The sequence below is a fragment of the Hypanus sabinus genome, chromosome 14, assembly GCF_030144855.1.
Source record: "Hypanus sabinus isolate sHypSab1 chromosome 14, sHypSab1.hap1, whole genome shotgun sequence".
Lineage (NCBI taxonomy): Eukaryota > Metazoa > Chordata > Chondrichthyes > Myliobatiformes > Dasyatidae > Hypanus > Hypanus sabinus.
The window spans coordinates 90,181,883-90,204,296 of record NC_082719.1 but is presented as its reverse complement, the minus strand read 5'-3'; the positions used below and the strand labels follow the sequence as shown (position 1 = coordinate 90,204,296).

The following is a 22,414-nucleotide window of genomic DNA, read 5'->3' as shown; positions in this document are numbered from 1 at the left end:
GTTAGCGTAACCCAGTGACTGAGGTTCAGTCCCCACTGCTGTCTGGAAGGAATTTGCATGTTCTTCCCATGACCACGTGGGTTTCCTCCGGGTGCTCCAGCTTCCTCCCACAGTCCAAAGATGTGCGGGTTGGTGGGTTTATTGTTCACATTTGAGTAACTGGACCATGTGGGCTTGTCGAGCTGGAAGGCCCTGTTACCCTGCTGTCTCTCAAAATCAAGGTTAAAAGTCTACATTTCTGTATGACCACTACAACAAATAGATAAAACAGTATTAAAATTTTTAATTTATATTAAGATAAGACAAAGCACTATCTTTAGTGATATCGGTAGACCCTAAATCATTATGTATCTTTGTATCAGATATTCCAATGATAACGTACCTTTGTTCAGTCAAATTATAAACTCTGAAGAAGCGAGGATCTAATACTAATGCAATAAATTGCCAATTTTTCTAGAGGAGGATTGAAGAAATGAGTTAAAGATAAATCAGAATACATTACATAAAAAGCTAATACTAAATAAATCATTTGTTATGTGCCGTGTCGTATGACATGTGCGATCATGGTCTTTCCATGACCAAGATTGTTCTTGGCAAATTTTTCTACAGCAGTGGTTTGCCACTGCCTTCTACTGGGTAGTGTCTTTACAAGATGGGTGACCCCAGCCATCATCAATACTCTTCACAGATTGTCTGCCTTGAGTCAGTAGTTGCACAACAAGGACTTGTGATGTGCACCAGCTGCTCACCTGAACATCCACCACCTGCTTCCATGGCTTCACTTGACCCTGATTGGGGGGGCTAAGTAGGTGTTACACTTTGCCGCAGGGTGACCTGCAGGCTAGCAGAGGGAAGGAGCACCTTATACCACCTTTGGTGGAGACATAGCTCCACCCTGCCTTTTCCCTGTAACCTTTGATGCCCTTATTTATCAAGAACCAATCAATTTCCACTTTCAATATACCCCATGACCTGGCCTCCACAGCAGTCTGTGGCAATGAATTCCACAGGTTCGTCACCCTCTGGCTAAAGGAATTCTTTCTCATCTCTGTCCTAAAGAGATGTCCTTCTATTCTGAGTCTGTGCCCTCTGGTTTTAGGTTTTAGGAAACACTCTCTTCACTTCCATTCTGTCTAGGCCAGGAGTTTCTGTCCTGAGTTTCACAGACCCTTTGCTTAATGGTATTGGTCCATGGCATAAAGTAGGTTGGGAATCCCTGACCTAGGCTTTTCAATATTAAATAGTTTTCAATGAGATCCACGCTATTCTTCTAAACCAATTTACACTAATTTAATTTTATCGTTCCCACATTCATAAGAACATAAGGATGAATTATCAAATGAGAAAGACTGACTTCACTGCCATTTTTCACTGCCATAATGGTCTAAGAACATGGAACAGTACAGCATAGAAACAGGCCCTTCAGCCCACAACGTCGGGCCAAATCAATTAAATTAGTAATCAAATGGCCAACTAAACTAATCCGCTTTGATGACACAATGTCTCTATCTTTCCATTCTCCTCACTTTCATGTACTTATCTGATTGACGATTGATTAGACATTGTATCTGACAATGACAGCTGGATCTGTGCAGTTCTGTTCTGTGTTTGTGGGTGGCTGCTGAGTACAAGTTGTGGGTGACAGAGACGTCCACAATAAGGACATGAAACTTTACCGGATCTGGAAGTGGAGCTGCTGCTGTTGCTTTTCTTCTTTGTTGGGCAGTTCTGCTCGGCATCTCCATTCCAGGTTGTTGTGAGTGGTTCTAACCAAGACTTTAGTCTTGTTCCAGCTGTTTTGGTGCAAGCCTGGAGTGTGCAATGATGGCTTACACACAGTCTTTGATCCTCGTGCCCAGCGAAAGCTCACTATATGGTGGCTGCTTGGTGATTTGGGAATCCATCATGCGTACGATATGTCCTCGTCACCAAAGCTGTGCTTTTAGAGTCGAGGCCTCAACACTCTTGGTCTTTTAGAAGTCTCTCATATACGCATCTTCCTCTACCATCACCCCAGGCGGTGCATTCCAGACACCCACCCCTAAGTGAAAAACTTGGCCTTTACATCCCCTTCTCTCCTTAAGTGCATGCCCTCTGGTATTAGATACAAATTTGAAAAGTTCCGGTTTAGTTTCTCAATTTAAGCTGAGCTGCGAATCTCAGTTTGTGCCTGTACATTGATTGAGATGCAGCTCAGGGTCTGAAAGCAGTCTGAAACTTCTAGGAAATAAAGTCTGCAAAAGGAACAATCTCCTACAAAGGATAGAACACTATTTATTACCTTGAGACTTGTGTTTGAATTCAATCCATATGTTGGAATGAAAATCTCCTCCCTTCTTATTTGCAGGGTCCCAAGCTTCCACACAGATGCAAAACCAGTATTCTTAGCAAATCAATACTCCCAATAGAAAAATGGAAGGAGTAAGCAGCTTCAAGTTTCTGTGAATCAATATCTTTTAGGGACCAACATGAAGAAGGCACACCAGCAGCTAAACTTCATTGAGGAGATTTGTTATGTAACCCAGGACAGCAGCAAATTTATATAGAAGTACCACAGAGAGTGTTCTGACTGGTTACATCACCAGCCAGTATGGAGGCTCCAATGGACAGAATCGAAAGAGGCTGCAGAGGGTAATAGACTGAGCCATCTCCATCATGGGCAAAACCCTCCCTACCATCAAAGGCATCTTCAAAAAGTGATGCCTCAAGAGGGCACCATCCACCATTAAGGACCCTCATCACCTTGTGCATGCCATCTTCTCAATACTACCATGAGAGGAGATTAAGGAACCTTGAGATGCACACTCAGTATTTTAGGAATAGCTTGTTCCACTTTGGTACAGATTTATGAATCGTTCATGAATCCATGAACACCACTTCACTATTTGTCTTTCATACCATTTATTTACTTAACTTGTGAGCCATCAAATATATTTAAGCTTTTCCATCAAATCAATACATATCATCAAACAGTTCTGCTGCTGAAATTTCTTTGTTCCTTATCTGTTTATTTTAATTAGGTTACATGAAAGTTCCGGAAGATTGGTCTGGAGTCCCTTCCTTCTCAGTCACTCAGCGGCAGTTGAGAATCACCGATCTTTAAACACTGTTTAACAGGTGATTTCTCCAATCAAATTTGCATTAGTAATTGTCTCCACCTGATGCACTTAATTTAAACATTCCCTATCAAGGTGTTAACAATACAGGAACATAAGAAAAAGGAAGGACATTTACAATATTTTATTTATTTATTGAGATGCATCCCGGAATAGGCCCTTCTGGTCCTTCGAGCCGTGACGCCCAGCAAGACCCTAATTTAATCCTAGCCTAATCAGGAGACAATTTACAAATAACCTATGAACCTACCAACCAGTATGTCTTTGGACTAAGAGAGGAAACTGGAACACTCAGAGAAAACCCACGTGGACACAGGGAGAACATACAAACTCCTTACAGGCAGTGGCAGGAATTGCATTGTAGTGTTGTGCTTACGTTGTCAGTGTGATCATGGCTCATAAACTCTACTCTATCTTCATAGTTTTTGATACTCATAGTTCCAAATATGGTTTGTATGGATATATATTGTACATTGCATCTGAAACAAAAACATGCTACAAACAGTTGCTATGATGGAATCATGTCCTAACCCTATGCAATACATTTTTTGTTCCTTCTGAGCCACTTTTCATCACTTTCAATATATTGAAACTTCAGTTATTAAGAAACACTTCAACATGTGAATGATTTTGGTCTATTGCATGTTAGTGTATAAGATTGCCAACTTTCCAATCTAACTAGATTTACTGTTTAACTGAAAGGATGGCTCCACTGTCATTACAGAGAAGCTACATGCATCAAAACACAGTTTCTGCTGTGGTATACTGTATCTGACACACAAACAAACAATTGCTCTGAATGCAACACACACAAAATGCTGGAGGAACTCAGGAGACCAGGCTGCATCTATGGAAAAGAGTAAACAGCTGACATTTTGGGCCAAGACCCTTCTTCAGGACTTAATCAGGGTCCTGATGAAGGGTCTCTGCCTGAAACATCAATTGTTTACTCTTTTCCTTGGTTGCTGCCTGGCCTGCTGAGTTCCTCCAGAATTTTGTGTGTGTTGCTTTGGATTTCAGCACCTGCAGCTTTTCTTGTGATTGTTGAATTGCTATGAATGGATCATTTCCTTCCCTTTTTTGGAAGCTTATTTTTTAAAATCTTCTGGGTCATCCTTCTTCACTATTGAAACCCAATCTTCTTTTAATTTTAGGAAAGAAGAAACATTAAAACAAACATTAATCAAAGGTCTATAACCTTCCAAAACATGAAGTAACATCTAGTGCTGTTCTGCTAACACTTCCAATGCATCCCTGGCAAATTTTACCAATTCTGAGTATGTATTTATCTAGCAGCCTTCAGAAGGCCTGATTACTATATCATGTTGAATTTGTTGGAAAACAATATTGATTGCTCGGTAGATTATCTATGCATTCCTCTAATGTGTAAAATAATCAATTTTACTGGTCAGTTTTTATTCTGTTAGATGTTTTTTTCACTTCTTCGCAAGGTCTTCAAGCATTTCATTTAATTTGCTTTCAGTTTCAACAATGCTCTCAAGTGGAGTTTTTACTCTCTCAGAATGTTTTCTGCCTCCTATGGCTTTCACCACTCATGTGAAATGCTAACATAGTTTAAAGAATAACAGATCCTTTTCTCTAATGTAGTGCCAGGACTACATAAGGTTCACGTGAAACTTTCAAAATGAAAATAAATGCAGCAGAAAACGTATGATCTTGGGATTGAAGACATGCAAAGCTTGTGCATAATACATCTGAGAAATTTCCCCTTTATAAAATCAATGTACTTACTTTCAATTACATATGAAAAAAGCTATTTTGTAAACTTCTCTGATTACCAAATCTAATTGTGCCTAAATTCGGTAACTATAATTAATGCAATTCATAATGAATGCCGTGGGTTTTATCACAAGTCCCATCCCTGTTGACTACTTAACAGAACAGAGTACACTGTTTCATCATAGTAAGGAAGTCGGTGGTTTATTCACTAAGTATGGGCAGATTCCAGGGGTAGTCCTGGTGAATAATCTCCAGTCTGGAGAAGTCCTCATGCTTAGCCATGGCATAGGCCAGGAAAAAAATACAGAATGTCAAATATCACAGAGTGATCACAAATCAGTTAGAACTCATACCCCAGACAGACATGGCCATTAAAATAAGATGCAGTATCCTCTTTAGAATGCATTGCTGATGGCAATGCAAATTCATATATAATTTTGAAAGAATAAACGTGAATATCCTCATGTACTTGATGACATGTCATTAGTAGAATGGCAGACTATTTTTTATGCTTCTTTTAAATTGCTTTGGACTAGTCGAATAATGTAAAAAAGTTAAAAGAAATCAATCTCTCTGATTGTACTTACTGGCATCGTCTGGCTTCCGTGTAAAGCGTTGATGGCTGCCTGGGCTTCTGCGTGTGTGGAAAATTTCACGAATGCGCATCCTGTTGGGGGGAGAAGAAAGGAAAGGCTACTGAGCTGAGGAGGCTAGAGCTTTCTGGGGAGCACTGGGGTCCATTAATTTAACAGCAGCATATTATTGAACTTACGGTGGATAAACAGAGTTTCCAGTTATAAACAATAAAAACACACACAAGCAGAAGTGAGGAAATTGATAATATAGTGCATTATTGAGCCAGTCATACAGAGTATATGCAATATTATAATTCTCCCACAAACACTAATCAGCCCACTACAGAAATGCATGAAAATCTCAGCAGGAAAGGCAACATCCTTTATGTTTCAGTTCAAAGATCAAAGCTCAAAGTAATTTTTATTATGAAAGTACATATATGTCACCATATACCACCCTGAGATTAATTTTCCTGTGGGCAGTTCTCTGTTCCTTCACCAGAACTCAGTCCACCTTGGTATGAGTAGGACTCATTTTAGTAACTAAGAATTGCCTGAGATTAATTTCTAATTCTTGATTTGGCAACAGAAGGGAAAAATGTCAGCTATAAAAGCATAAAAGGCTGACCAAAACACAGAAGCTCATCCTACTCCACCCTCGGTAGAATCTACGGAAAGCCAAAATCCATCATCAACGTTCTCCACTATCCGGACCACACCATTTTCTCGCAGCTACAATCTGCTAGGAAGAACAAAAATCTGAAGTCCCACACCACCAGGTTCAAGAACAGCTACTTCCCTTCAATCACTCGGTTCTCGTACCATCCTGAAAAATCCTAATCACCACTATGACCATTCTGATCACTTTGCACTAAAGTGGATTTTTCCGTTGTGATTTTGTTTATTTTTCTTGCAAAAATCGTGCATAATTTATGATTATTTCATAGTTTTCTTGTGAACGTTACTTAAATTTTGCTGTGTGCCTGTGATGTTGCTGCAGGTTTTTCATTGTACCCATGTATACCTCAAAACCAGTCGCTGCGGGCAGGTGGCACTCGTCAGCTAAGGCTGGCATCTCCTCTAGGAGAAGGAACCCCCTGTTCTCAAACTTCCATCTGCCTTGTGGCCATACCCACTCACGGGGAGGTAAACTCTGAGGAAAAGTCAGGAGCTGGGGTCCCTAAGGCAGTCCTACGTTGAGTTCAATGCTAACTGGCAGTACCTGCGATGCTGCTGGTGCCAAACTGCATTGGTCTTTGTTATTCCTTTGGCTTCATGAGCTGCATGGAGATGGGGAGCCTGCTGCATGGGCAACAGCTGGTTCTCCATATTGTACTGTCCTGACTTGTGTGCTGTCTTAGGTATCATGTAGAAAGCAAGAACGCAATATCCATGGTCAACCCTGACCAACAGAGGGTCTCAAGTACACCTGTACTTGGGCATGTGATAATTAACGTGACTTTGATTCAAGATTACTTTCTATGTTTCCTGTTGTTCTGAATGGGAATAAATTATCATTTCATGATGTCAATGCATATTAATTATCCAAGAACTTCTTGAGCTATTTATTTCAGTGCTGAGTGACTGAAAATCTTTTAACCAAGGAGTGAAATGTCAGAATAAGCATTTCCAGTAAGTTTTCCACTGGCCACTTCCTGGTGTGAAGCTAACTTGTGCATCTGATAAGACTACATTTATTTATTTATTGCGATGCTGTGTGGAGCAGGCCCTCTCGGCCCTTTGAGCAAACCCCAGGTCGCCTGTACTGTAAAGTGTTGTGCTAATGCACAACTGTTCTGCCCCAATTTCTTGTCAGACCCACACCAACTTATGTCATACCCCATGCACCAACATACGCAGCACATTCCAGGCACTAAGCTGTGTCCTGAAAAGGGTCTCAGCTCGAAATGTCGACTGTTTATTCATTTTCATGGACGCTGCCTGACGCGCTGAGTTCCTCCAGCATCTTGCAGATGTTGCTTTGGATTTCCAGCATCTGCAGAATCTGCTGAAGGGCCTCGGCCCAAAATGTCGACTGTACTCTTTTCCATAGATGCTGCCTGGCCTGCTGAGCGCTAGCGTTTTGTGTGTGTCATCTGCAGAAACTTTTGTGTTTATGTGGCTGTGTGATGTTTGCTGACTAACTCTGTTAAGATTACAAGGCAGTGTCATTTGATGTTTTGTTCATACCCCAAGTGGTTGCACAGTAGGGGCAGCAGGGTGGTGCAGCCATTAGCCTAACACTGTAACAGTGTAAAATTGGAGATCAGTTCTCACTGTTGTCTATAACGTGTTTGTACATTCTCCCCATGACTGGTGCTCTGGTTTCCGTCCACAGTCCAAAGACGTATGAATTAGGGTTAGAAAAGAACATCCTATGCTTGCACTGGAAACGTGGCAACACAGCACATCTTGGACTGTGCGTTGGTCATTGATACAAACAATACACTTCACTGTGTGTTTTGCAAGTTGCAGAAAATGCTGGAGGACCTCAGTGGGTCAGGCAGCATCTATGGAAATGAATAAATAGTCGATATTTTGGGCTGAGACCCTTCAACAGCTCTGGAAAGGAAGGGTGAAGAGGTCAGAATAAGAAGGTGGGGGTGGGGGGAAGGAAGGAGTAAAAGCTAGAAAGTAATAGGTAAGCCAGGTATGTGGTGGAGAGGGTTGAAATAAGAAGCTGGGTGCTGGTAGGTGTTAAAGGTAAAAGGCTGGAAAAGAAGGTATCTGATAGGAGAGGAGAATGGACCATGGGAGAAGGGGAAAAGCAGGGAGACCAGTGGGAGGTGATAGGCAGGTGAAGAGAAGGGCTAAAGCGAGGGCAAGAGTGGGGAAGAGGGAGGGAGAGAAATTACTGGAAGTTGGAGAAATTGATGTCCATGTCATCGGGTCAGAGGCTACCCAGATGGAATTGGAGATGATGTTCCTCCAACCTAAGAGAGCCTCACTGTGGCAGTAGAGGATGCCATAGAGCAACATGGTGGAATGGGAATTGGAACTAAGATAATTGGCAACTGGGAAATGCTGCTTTATGTCAATGGAGGAAAGGTGCTCAGCAAATCTACAGAATCTACAGTGCATTGGGTCTTAGCAATGTAGATGAGGCCATCAGGAGCACCAGATACAGCAGACAATCCTAGCAGATTTGAAGGTGAAGAGTTGCCTCACCTGGAAGGAATGTTTGGAGGTAATGGTGGTGGTGAAGGGGCAGGGGTTGGTCTTCTTCCACTTGCAGGGATAAGTGTCAGGAGGGAGATTAATGAGGAGGGCTGAATGGACAAGGGAACCACGGAGGGAATGATCCCTGAGGAAAGATAGATCGGGGGGGGGGCATAAATCACTGTATGCCTTGATGTATGTGTAACAAATAAAGCTAATCTTCATTTCCACTGTAGTGTGTGGTGCTGAAGCTATTTGCATCATGCATGATGAGTTACAGGGAAAAGGTAATTAATGCTGAGTATAGGAGAGGCCAGGAATGAGGGAAGGAATAAACTGGTGTGAATTCCTCCTGATCTGAATAGATTACTGACACCTACCATCTAGTTCCACACATTATCAAAAAAAAATAGTTGGGGTAAGAAACAAAATTCCAATTGGAAGCTTTGTTGAGAAAACTGGGCTTGTGAAGGTGTTTTCACATACTTAATCCTTTTGATCATTCTTAATTGTAGCTTTTGTCCAACATAAGAAAACTGTCACTTTAAATTGGCAACCTTAAAAAAATAGTTCCTGCAGAACAACCTCTAAATCTAGCCTTATCTTAGTCGTTAGTATATTCTCTGACAGTTTATATTGAGGTGTCAGATTCACTTCACTTTCTGCAGTGAATATGTCATTTCAAAGATCCATCAAAATGGCTAATAAGGTCTTCAATTATCCTAACCCCTTCACATTAGGTATTAAAAGCAACTCATTACTGCATCAAGCCCCATTAACGTCCCTGAGCCTTTTGTAATGCCATCAAGATATTTTTTGCACAGTCAATTGGAAACACAGAAGGAACATTAACTGAACAGAGTACAGTGTGGTCAGTCATCTCACCAATCTTTGTAAACGTCTTCTTAAATTAATGTGCATTGGAGGAGTTGCGTGGTTGGCAAAGAGGTCTTTTTAGAATGCTGACTGCCTTATTTTCAGATGATCAGCTTCTTAAGCATCCTCCATTAATATGTGAGCTTAGAATGATAAGTAATTAATTAGATCTGAAACTTAGAAGAAAGCCTGATCTATCTTAAACTCAGGCAACAGATAGAGTATTAACTGATCCTTTGAGACTGCATTGCTGTGTGTCTAATTTTAATGTTTCAATGTTAGTTTTAAGATTTCATGAAAATCCCTGCATTAAAGTTTAGTCCTAGTAATGCCCCACCCTCATCCTTGTCCATCCTTACACACTCCTCCTTCAACTGCCCCACCATCTTCCCCAACGACTGTATATATGAGCTATCTTGTACCTTGTTGTATCTTACAGCTCAACAATGCTGCCTCACTTGTTTGAACTGGTGAGAAGTAATAGGTAAAGTGTTAATTTAAGTAGAAATTCAGAAATCAACTGGTCTCAATGTTATTATAGATCTGAGAACTAGGATAGAGATAAAGAAAGCTTAGTTTGGTAGGGTTCATTGAACAGAGAAGGATTTTAATTAACTTTTTTATTAACAAAATATACTCGATATGTAATAAAAATATTTACAAGAATAAACCGTAAAATGTGTTTTCATTGCTTACATTCATAGTCAATGCTTTCAGTACTGTTCTATTAGATTCCTACACATCAATAGCTCTGCTGACACCTATGTGGCCCTCGGGAGTAGTATTCTGCTAAACTAATTGGGGGGCTTCCCGACCTAACCTGTCCCCTCCCTCTCTGAATTAGGAAAACAATTGGAAGTGCCAAGACATTTGATTTGCTTTGTGAAGTTCTGTGTCTTACTTTTCTAAAAGGAAATTACTCTTTAAGTCAGGCATAGATTTTTTGGGTGAGTGGAGGAAGACTTCCTACATCAGCTAATATAGCTATTTGTTACTGAATGAAGCTGTAATGATCTTGTTCAATTGGTCACTGCAGAAATCAGATTATGACAGCTGAATATGCAGTCCAATTGATCTGCAAAACTCTGCTGGAGAATGTCCCATTTTCAGAATCAGAATCAGAATCAGGTTTATTATCACCGGCATGTGTCGTGAAATTTGTTAACTTAGCAGCAGCAGTTCAATGCAATACATAATATAGAAGAAGAAAAAATATATTAAATAAATAAGTAAATACAGTACTGTAATAAGTAATTACATTATATGTATATTGAATTGATTAAAAATCATGCAAAAAACAGAAATAGTGTATACTAAAAAAATTGAGGTAGTGTCCAAAGGTTCCATTTAGGAATCGGGTGGCAGAGGGGAAGAAGCTGTTCCTGAATTGCTGAGTGTGTGTCTTCAGGCTTCTGTACCTCCTACCTGATGGTAACAGTGAGAAGAGGGCATGCCCTGGGTGCTGGAGGTCCTTAATAATGGAAGCTGCCTTTCTAAGACATCACACCTTAAAGAAGTCCTGGGTACTTTATAGGCTAGTACCCAAGATGGAGCCGATGAGGTTTACAACTTTCTGCAGTTTCTTTCGGTCCTGTGCAATAGCCCCTCCATACCAGACAGAGATGCAGCCTGTCAGAATGCTTTCCATGGTACATCTATAGAAGTTTTGAGTGTAATTGTTGACATACCAAATCTCTTCAAACTCCTAATGAAGCACAGTTGCTGATTTGCCTTCTTTATAACTGCATCGATGTCCTTGTTCATTATCCTTGATAATGAACAAGGCTAGCCTTTCTGTGCAGAAGCCCTAAGCTCAGTTAGGGGATAATTCTTGTTGCTTTTGAAAACTGATGCCCTGATATCCTTCAGCTGATTCATAAGACCATAAGACAAAAGAGCAGAAGTTGGCCATTCGGCCCATCGAGTCTGCTCTGCTATTTTATCATGAGCTGATTCATTTTCCCATTTAGTCCCACTCCCCCACCTTCTCACCATAACCTTTGATGCCCTGGCTACTCAGATACCTATCAATCTCTGCCTTAAGTACACCCAATGACTTGGCCTCCACTGCCGCCCGTGACAACAAATTCCACAGGTTCACCAACTTTTGGCTAAAAAAAACTTCTTCGCATCTCTGTTCTGAATGGGGGCCCTGCAATCCTCAAGTCATGTCCTCTCGTACTAGACTCCCCCACCATGGGAAATAATTTTGCCACATCCACTCTGTCCATGCCTTTCAACATTCAAAATGTTTCTATGAGGTCCCCCCTCATTCTTCTAAACTCCAAGGAGTACAGTCCAAGAGCGGTCAAACGTTCCTCATATGTTAACCCTCTCATTCCCGTAATCACTCTAGTGAATCTTCTCTGAACCCTCTCCAATGTCAGCACATCCTTTCTTAAATAAGGAGAGCAAAACTGTACACAGTACTCCAAGTGAGGTCTTACCAGTACCTTATAGAGCCTCAACATCACATCCCTGCTCCTATACTCTATTCCTCTAGAAATGAATGCCAACATTGCATTCGCCTTCTTCACCACTGACTCAACCTGGAAGTTAACCTTAAGGGTATCCTGCACGAGGACTCCCAAGTCCCATTGCATCTCAGAACTTTGAATTCTCTCCCCATTTAAATAATAGTCTGCCCGTTTATTTCTTCTACCAAAGTGCATGACCATACACTTTCCGATATTGTAATTCTTTTGTCACTTCTTTGCCAGTAATTCCATGGGCTCTTATCTTGTTTAGCAGCCTCATGTGTGGCACCTTGTCAAAGGCTTTCTGAAAATCCAAATACACAACATCCACTGCATCTCCCCTGTCTAGCCTACTTGTAATTTCCTCAAAAAATTGCACTAGGTTTGTCAGGCAGGATTTTCCTTTAAGGAAACCATGCTGAGTTCTGCCATGTACCCCGTAACCTCATCCTTGACAATCGACTCCAACAACTTCTCAACCACCAATGTCAAGCTAACAGGTCTATAATTTCCTTTTTGCTTCCTTGCCCCCTTTTTAAATAGTGGAGTGACATTTGCAATCTCCCAGTCCTCCAGAACCATGCCAGAATCTATTGACTTTGGAAGGTCATTGCTAGTACCTCTGCAGTCTCCACTGCTACTTCCTTCAGAACACAAGGGTGCATTCCATCTGGTCCAGGAGATTTATCTACCCTTAGACTATTCAGCTTCCTGAGTACTTTCTCTGTCATAATTGTGACTGCGCACACTTCTCTTCCCTGACACCCTTGAGTGTCCGGTATACTGCTGATGTCTTCCTCAGTGAAGACTGATGCAAAATACTTGTTCAGTTCCTCCGCCATTTCCTTATCTCCCATTACAATTTCTCCAGCATCATTTTCTATCGGTCCTATATCTACTCTCACCTGTCTTTTACTCTTTATATACTTGAAAAAGCTTTTAGTATCCTCTTTGATATTATTTGCTAGCTTCCTTTCATAATTCATCTTTTCCCTCTTAATGACCATCTTAGTTTCCTTTTGTAAGCTTTTAAAAACTTCCCAATCCTCTGTCTTCCCACTAGTTTTTGCTTCCTTGTATGTTCTCTCCTTTGCTTTTAATTTGCCTTTGACTTCTCTTGTCAGCCACGGTTGCATCCTTTTTCCATTCAAAATTTCTTCTTCTTTGGAATATATCTGTCTTGCACCTTCCTCACTTCTCGCATAAACTGCAGCCACTGCTGATCTGCCATCCTTCCCGCTAGTGTCCCTTTCCAGTCAACCTTGGCCAGTTCCTCTCTCATGCCACTGTAATTTCCTTTACTCCACTGAAATACCGACACATCCGATTTCGGCTTCCCTTTCTCAAATTTCACAGTGAACTCAATCATGTTGTGATCACTGCCTCCTAAGGTTTCCTTCACTTCCATCTCTCTAATCACCTCTGGTTCATTACACAGTACCCAATCCAGCACAGCCGATCCCCTAGTGGGCTCAACAACAAGCTGTTCTAAAAAGCCATCTCGTAGACATTCTACAAATTCTCTCTCTTGAGATCCAGTGCCGACCTGATTTTCCAAATCCACTCACATGTTAAAATCCGCTACAATTATCATAACACTGCCCTTCTGGCAAGCCTTTTCTATTTCCTGTTGTAATTTGTAGTCCACATCACTGCAGCTGTTAGGAGCCCTGTAGATAACTGCCATCAGGGTCCTTTTACCGCTGTGATTTCTTAGCTCAACCCATAAAGATTCTGCACCTTCTGATCCTATTTCTATATCCTCTTTCTAATGATTTAATATAATTTCTTACTAAAAAAGCCACGCCACCCCCTCTACCTACCTGCCTATCCTTCCGATACACCATGTATCCTTGGACGTTCAGCTCCCAGAGACATGCATCCTTTAGCCATGTTTCAGTGGTGGCCACAATATCATACCTGCCAATCTGTTGCTGTATGACAAGATCATCCACTTTATTCCTTATGCTGTGTGCATTTAAGTATAACACCAGTTATATACATTTAATACATTTAAATATGTTAAATACATTAAAAATACATTTAAGTCCAGTATTTGGTACTTTTTGCTTTGATTGCACTGCAACTCATCCCAGTGGCTGCAAATTTGCCCCATCACCTGCCTGTCCTTCCTGACATCTTTACACCTCACTATCTTAAATTTATTTCTGTTTTCCCTCTCCTCCGCTCTATCATTCCAGTTCCCATCCCCCTGCCAAATTAGTTTAAACCCTCCCTGACAGCTCTATTAAACCTTCCCACCAGGATATTGGTCCCCTTCGAGTTCAGGTGTAACCTGTCCTTTTTGAACAGGTCATACTTCCCCCAGAAGAGATCCCACTGATCCAAGAATCTGAAGCCCTGCCCCCTGCACCAGTCTCTCAGCCACACATTGATCTGCCTGATCCTACTATTCTTGCCCTCGCTAGCACATGGCACAGGTAGCAATCCTGAGATTACTACCCTGGAGGTCCTGCTTTTCAGCTTCCTTCCTAACTCCTGGAAATCTCTCTTCAGGATCTCCTCCTTTCCCCCAGCTATGTCATTGGTACCAACATGTACCAAGACAGCTGGCTGCTCGCCCTCTCCCTTCAGAATATTCTGGACCCAATCCGAAACATCCCGTACCCTGTCACCTGGGAGGCAACACACCATGTGGATATCTCTATCAGTCTCACAGAATCTCCTGTCTGTTCCCCTGACTGTGGAATCCCCTATGACTACCGCATTCCTCTTCTCCCTCCTTCCCTCCTGCACAACAGCGCCAGGCTCAGTGACAGAGATCCGGTTACAATGGCCGTCCCCTGTCAGGTCATCCCCCTCAACAGCATCCGAAACGATATACTTGTTGCTGAGGGGGGCAGCCACAGGGGTGCTCTCCACTATCCAGACATTTACCTTCCCTCTCCTGACAGTCACACAGTTTTCTGACCCCTGTGTCTTAGGGATGACTACCTCCCTGTAGCTCCTGTCTATCACCTCTTCACTTTCCCTAATAAGCAGTAGGTCATCAAGCTGCAGCTCCAGATCCCTAACACGGTCTCTGAGGAGTTGCATCTCGGTGCACCTGGCACAGATGTGACCATCCCGGAGGCTGGATCTCTCCCAGATTCCCACATTTGAAACCTTGAATGAAGCACTAACCCTGCAGGCACACCTACAGGAATGAACAAGTAAAAACAAGTCTACTCACCCACTTACCTGGCCAAACACACAAACTTTTTAAACCGTTAGCTCGTACCATTAGCTGTCTGAGCCCTGCTGTTCCTCCGTCTGTCCGGGCCAATTTGCCAAGGGGAAAAGAAGAGCTGGTGCCTTGCTCTCGCCTCTTCCCGTTACCGCCTAAGCCCGTTGAGCCAAAGCCCTTCTCTCTGCTGCCCACTCCAACCGCTGCCCTCTGTTTAAGGTGGACTTCTTTATAAACTCTCCATGCAGTCCTGTCTACATCATGCGCCTGCGCAGTCTCGCCCTTCTTGTACTTGAAGAAGTTTTTAAACTTCCTTCAGAATTTAGCTCTCACGCCGCTCTTCTTGTCCCGATCCAGCATTCAGTCTGAGTTCTCCTTGCTGGGGATTGTTTAGCCAGGGGTGTGAGGCAGGGTATTAGTGATGTCAAGGCAGCTCCAATTCCATCCAGCAAGTTAAGTACACTTAGTTAGTGGCACTCTCATCACTGGAGAAATAAGCAGCTTTTCAATCAGAGGAACTTTATCAAAGGAAGAAGGTAGGTCATTATAATGATTCTCCACAAAGCTTGTGTAGAAATATAATCAATCCCACAGGGGGAGAACAATCAGATGTGTTTGCCTCAGGATGTTATTGGGGAACACAACTGCCAAGCATTTCACTTCCTTCTTATTGCATTGAGACTTATAACATATATCCTCCTTAAGGAACACATCATAAGAGCACCTGTGACAGGAACAGGAGAAGGCTATTCCGCATTCAGTAAACCCCCATCTGATCTTTCAGTTCAGTGTCCCAATGACAATATATTCATTAAGATCCAAAAACAGATTGGTTTTGGTCTTGAATAATCTCATCAACTAAGCGTTTGTGTACAAAGTACAAAAGATTCCTTGTCCTCTTAATGAAAAAAATTCTTTCTCATCGTAGTCCAACATGGCTTATCAATTATTTTGAAATGAGGCTTCCTGGTTCTTCCTATCCTGGTCATGGCAAAACTTCATTTCTACCTTGATCTTCTCAATTCCCATATGAATTTTGAACATGGTTCTTCTGTGAGAAGTCTTGGAGTATTGGACTAGTTTGTTTAACCTCTCCTCAACCACATCCCAGAAAGCAATCCTGAGAACTACCTCCACAGATGACATTTCCTTCTCGAGGCAGGAAAGCAAATATTCCAGATTTGTTCTCATATTTTATCCCACCGAAAAGCAGTGAGATATCTTTACACTTCTCTTCAAAGTCTCCTTCAGTAAAGGAGAACACATTTTTTCCCTACTTGTAGACCGTGCATGCATTTTCAGTTATTTATTATTGGGACACTTTAGTCCCTCTGAATCTCAACAGCTTTCAGTCACTCACCATTTAACCAATATTCCACTTTGCTGAAATGGAAGAGAAGGTTGGTAGCTCAGGTTGGCTGCTTGTTTGTAGGGTTGTTCACTGAGCCTGGAGATTAGGTTGCAAACGTTTCGTCAACAGTCAAAATGATATCATCAGTGAGCAATCGTTTGTTTCTGCCGAGTGCTCACATAGATTTGACTCATTGCTCTGATTGGTTGGCTGTTGCACTGACCACTAGCCTCCACTGGGTCCCAGCGAACAGGCAACTGAGTGATTTTCACTGGCCTGTACCCTTAGCTATCAGTTGTGAGTGTTGGTTCCTCAGGTGTCCACGACTAACCCCTTGGCCCCAATCCTGCAGACACATAGCTTCATAAATTCCATTCAGTTCAAAATGCTTGTTAATAGAGTCTTCTTTGAGATCCAAGCTTCTAACAATGCTCGTGATTTCTTGTTTTTTGCTTCTGACAGGATTTTTGTAGTTTCCCAGATGAACTTGTGTCTTCACATATTGAGATGAATGACAGAGGATTATGTCTTCTTACGCCTAGCCGATGTTCATGCAGTCCCATGGATAGTTTTCTCCCCATCTGCCCTTCATAGTATTTGGGGAAGTCACCATATTGGACTTGCTACAATACTGCAATATAACTGCGAGCACTCTGCCAAAGCAACACTCACTTGTGCATTGATGATGTCACCTCGACTGGTGACAAAATGTTTGCGACCTAACCTCCGGGCTGTGTGAACAACTGTACAAAACAAACACCACTTTTCTTTCCATCAAAGCAATCATCTTACATTTCCCATGTTATATTACATAAGCCTGTAGTATCAATTGTCCTGTGATATTATACTTATTGATAATTGTTACCTATGACCTGTTTAATTCCTGGTTCACTTCCCTCCTCCTTTACAATAAATTCATGATTACAGAATTGCTATGTTCAAAGTAGTAAATGGAAGCTAAATCTTTTGAGCAAAAGTTACCCATCACTACAGCACCAAAACCAAACTAATGCAAATCTCAAGGTGAAATACATTTTGAAAACTTAAATTGATAATGGTGGACTGCTTTTAAATGTTACTTTTAGCCCACAATATGACTGCCTCTCAACTGTTTTGAAGAGCAAATGTTAAGGTTTTATTGGTATGGATCTCAAGTTTAGTGCATGTGCTACATCACATGCCCAGCAAAATTCACTATTTCCATTGGGTTTACCAGGTCATCAATTTACCACTTACTGAAGCTTTGAGATAAACACTTCTGAAACTCAGAAAGGCATGCACGTTCTATTTCGCAGTTCTTTTTCTCACACCATTGGAGGTGAACTTAAGAATCCCTCTGGAAATTCCATTATGAAAATCCCATAATGTTAAATTCATTTATTTATTCAGAGTTACAGCACAGAAGAAGCCCTTCCAATCCAATGAACCACACCAATCAGCAACCCACCCCAGCCTAATCAGAGGAGAATTACAATGACCAATTCTAATGGTACATTTTTGGAATATTGGAGGAAACCGGAACAATTGGAGAAAGCTCACACGCTTACAGGAAGGAGGTAGAGATGGTGTGGAATGGACTCTGAACTCCGACACCCTGAGCTATACAGCTTCACGCTAACCACAGTACTACTGTGCTTCCCCAATATTTTAATTTCTGATTCTGGGTGAAGGGTCTCAACCTGGCTGCATTACAGCCTGGTATAGGCACACCGAAGCCTTTGAATGGAAAATCCTAGAAAAAATAGTGGAATCAGCCCAGTACATCATGGGTAAAGCCTTCCCAACCATTGAGCACATTTACATGAAACGCTGTCGTAGGAAAGCAGCATTGTTCATCAGAGATCCTCATCACCCAGGTCATGCTCTCGTCTCGCTGCAGCCATTAGGTAGAAGGTACAAGAGCTCCAAGACTTGCACTACCAGGTTCAAGAATAGTTACTACCCCTCAATTATCTATCACTTTAACTCAAATATTCTGAGTGAGTATGCGGAACCTCTGCACAAATTTGTTGCTGAAGATTTTTGGGTACATTTTTGTCATGGAGATTTAGTATTTTTTGGTGATTATTAATGTCATAGAGTCAATCCCTTCTGCTCACCAATTCTGTGCTGACCATCAATTACACACTTAAACCGTGCCTACTTTTATTCCATTTTATTCTCACCCTCTTTCTCCACACACTGGGGACAAGTTACTGTGGCTGATTTACCAACAAACCCATTCAGGAACCATAGCACCTAGAGGAAACTCATGTTGTCACAGGGAGAACATACAAACTCCACATGGAAAGCATTGGATGTCAGGGTTAAACCCAGGTTACTGGAGCTGAGAGGTAGTCACTCTACTAGAGATGGTACAGTACCTCTGGCAGAACTATTGCGGCTCCCTAACAGGAACTGATTCATTCAAAAATTAAAGGAATATTACACAATGATTGCTTGCTGTGTGACCCTAAATCACCTTTGAACTTGGAAAAATCTCATTTCAAAAGGAGATGAAATTTCAGTTACATTCAACAAAAGGCTAAATTTTCTTTATCAAGAATTCCATTTCATTCTCAGTGTTCCTTTAGCAACTTCTAACTCACTTGGTTATCTCTGTCAGGGATTTATTGATTCCAGAATCTTAGCCTATCTATAACTTCCTTTGCTAAATGTTAAATGTTCATAAAAGATCTGGCATTGGATGGTATTTTGTTAATTCTTTTCTCAGTACAAAGAACCCTTAGAGAAACAGCTAATTGGCACATTTCAGCTCCATAAGGGTCCCTCAGGGGATTAATTTCCTGTCTAACTACACTCTAGCTGTTAAATTATTGGAAGTTTATTTCGTGTTATGTTTTACATTTAATGCTATGTTACTTTCCAACTTTGCCTTGGCATCTTATCTATTTTTTCCTGATCAGCTTCTGCATAATCATCTATTGTGCTCAATGGTCATAATCCTCTTTGTTTCCTTTCAGGTCATGCAGTCTGTTTGAATCCCACTCCTAATTTTCCTATTAATCTTTAGCAAACCATTTTTTTATATTACTGGATATGTTACTCACATTCATTTTGCAGACTGCACTTCTATTATTTGAAGAATGGCCATTTTATCCTGACAGATGTATTTTTGTGTGACTTCCACCTCCTCCCTCTATCTGTTCCCAGTCTTGATAACTAATTTGGCAAACATATCTACAAAGCTTGGCCATACTTAACTGTTTGGTGTGGTTAATTTATGTTATCACATGATTTCTCAGTTTCAGTTGTTCTGTGGTCATTAGATAATTGTTCAACTCTTTTATTTTTTATTTTGTTTGGAGATACAGCATGGAACAGGCCCTTTCAGCCCAATGAGCCACACAGCCCAGTAACCCAACTATTTAACCCTTGCCTAATCATAGGACAATTTACAATGATGAATTAACCTACTAACCGGTACGTTTTCCAGGATTGAAAGGCTTGTCATATGAGGAGCGTTCGATGGCTCTGGGCCTACACTCACTGGAGTTCAAAAGAATGAGGGACTGCCTCATTGAAACCGATCAAATGTTGGAAAGCTTGCTAGATGTGGAAAGGATGGTTTCTATAGTGAGAGTGTCTAAGACAAGAGGACACAACCTCAAAATAGTGGGGTGAGTTAGAATTGAGATAAGGAGTAATTTCTTTAGCCAAGCAGTGATGAATCTATGCAATTTGTTGCCACAGGTGGCTGTGGAGGTCAAGTCATTGGGTGCATTTAAGACAGAGGTTGACAGGTTCTTGATTAGTCAGGGCATGAAAGGATATGGGGATCAGGCAGGAGATTGGGGCTGAGAGGGAAAATGAATCAGCCATGATGAAATGGTAGAGCAGACTCGATGGGTCAAATGGCCTAATTCTGCTCCTCTGTCTTATGGTTTTATGGTTTTTGGAATAAGGGAGGAAACTGGGACACCTGGAGGAAACCCACACACTCAAGGGAAGTACATGCGATCTCCTTACAGACGGAATGAGAATTGAGCACCAATGTCCAAAGCTGTAATGACGTTGTGCTAACACTACGCAGCCATGGCAACCCATTGAATCATGTCTTATCACTCATGAGACAACCAGCAAGCTGTCTCTTCTTGGCTCTCAGATACACTGATGCAGATTTTCAACTCCGTCTTTTGTTTTTCATGGGAATTAGTTTCCATAGCACACCAAAACATGTCACTAAATGAGTCTTTTTATAAATTTCTGTACTGGGCAACCAATGCACTTCTCTGTATGTTTCAATGCATGTGATAAATAAATGAATCTAAACCATTATCTGGGTCAAGTCCACAATGAACTGGTCTGTGATGTACAATGATATGACTTTAACAATTCACGTTGTCTGTATCAAACCGTTATCGCCAGAGGTTAAAATGCACCATCTGAAAAAATATTCTCAGACTAAATTAAAAAGTGTAAGTTTCACCTAAGTATTTTGCTTGCTGATTGAATTAAGAATTTCTTAAGTAATCACTGTATCAGATTGTGACTCCACATATGGTATACTTAATTAATATAGTCTTCCAGCAAAGTTGCACAAAAAAGCTCACTCTGGCATTAAATATTGTTACATTTTATTTTTCCTAGGCACTATTGTTCTGTGTTGCTTCAGTGTATTAAATTGATCTCATTGTCGGAAAGCAATTCAATAAATAGCAATTGAAAAATATGTTTCAACTGGTCTCACAGCCAAGTAATCCTGAAAGAATGATTGCAACTACCCAGTAAGCTGCTCTGTCATGGACACATCTTATCCAGGACATCTTCAGGGAGCGATGCCTCAAAAAGGTGGCATCTATCATTAAGGACCACCATCACCCAGGAAATGCCCTCTTCTTATTGTTACCGTCAGGAAGGAAGCACAGAAGTTGAAGGCAAACACTCAACAGCTTTTTCCCCTCTGCCTTTGGATTTCTGAGTGGACATTGAACCTCATACTTCAAAAGAAATCTATTTATGCACTACTTATTTAACAATTTTATTTATATATGTACTTACTTGTTTTCTTTTTTTTCTTTTCTGTTATTATGTATTGCAATGTACTGCTGCCTCAAAATTAACAAATTTCACGACATATGTTGGTGATATTAAACCTGATTCTGATTCATTATTCCATTCACTTTACCCTTGGCTTTTACTGTATGTAACATGATCTGGTTTCGTCTCACATTTCTATTCCCCCCCCCCCCCCACCACTACTCTTTCTCATCTTCTTCCTTTCTTCCCTTGTCTCCCCTCTTCTCCCCACCCCCGCATGATTCTCTTTCCAATAACCAGCATATCAAACTGCCGGACAATTTCTTGTATTTTAAAATAACTAGCTCACTAACCATGCACATGACAGAGTCAGTGAATAACCAATGAGATATCCAGAGGGAAAGGTGCACAGTTAATGGAGTGGTCACTCTTTGTCTTGGATGGTTTAATTTATTTCTTCCTTTCTTTATTCCTTTATTTCTAGATTCATTCTTACATATAGGTAAGTAAATGGACTGTAGATGGGCTGGAATTCCAGGACTACTAAAGAATCCCACGATTTTCCAATGGAACATGAGCAATTTATACCTTTTATCAGAATTTTTAAAGATTTTGCTGTTTTAATTCCCTTTTATTCCATGATTCAATGGTTCAATTTTATGGCAGATAACGTTTACTGTTTACAACCTGAAATCCTTACTCTTGCAGACATTCACAAAACAGAGAAACAAAAACCCCAAGGAATGAATGACAGACAACATTAGAACCCCAAAGCTCCCTCCTCACTCCCACACACACGCAGCAGCAAAGGCATGAACTAAACAGTTGTCCATTTTGATTAACTATTGAATATGTGTCCATTAAAACATGCATAAAATTATTTGCATTGGCTGCAGTGCAGGCTATAATGCCTTAAAAATAAATCAAACCAGCTATCATATTGGCATTATACA

General features: G+C 41.1%; 1 protein-coding gene across 38 annotated transcripts in view; it reads right to left on the bottom strand.

Moving 5' to 3' along the window:
- celf4 (CUGBP, Elav-like family member 4) overlaps positions 1–22,414 on the bottom strand; it is a 1,224,602-nt gene that overhangs the window by 288,077 nt on the left and 914,111 nt on the right. For all 38 annotated transcript variants that reach the window (XM_059988614.1, XM_059988596.1, XM_059988611.1 and 35 more), the window contains one exon: positions 5,444–5,523. In XM_059988614.1, coding sequence (XP_059844597.1) covers positions 5,444–5,523 — 80 coding nt within the window. The remainder of the gene's footprint in view (positions 1–5,443; positions 5,524–22,414) is intronic.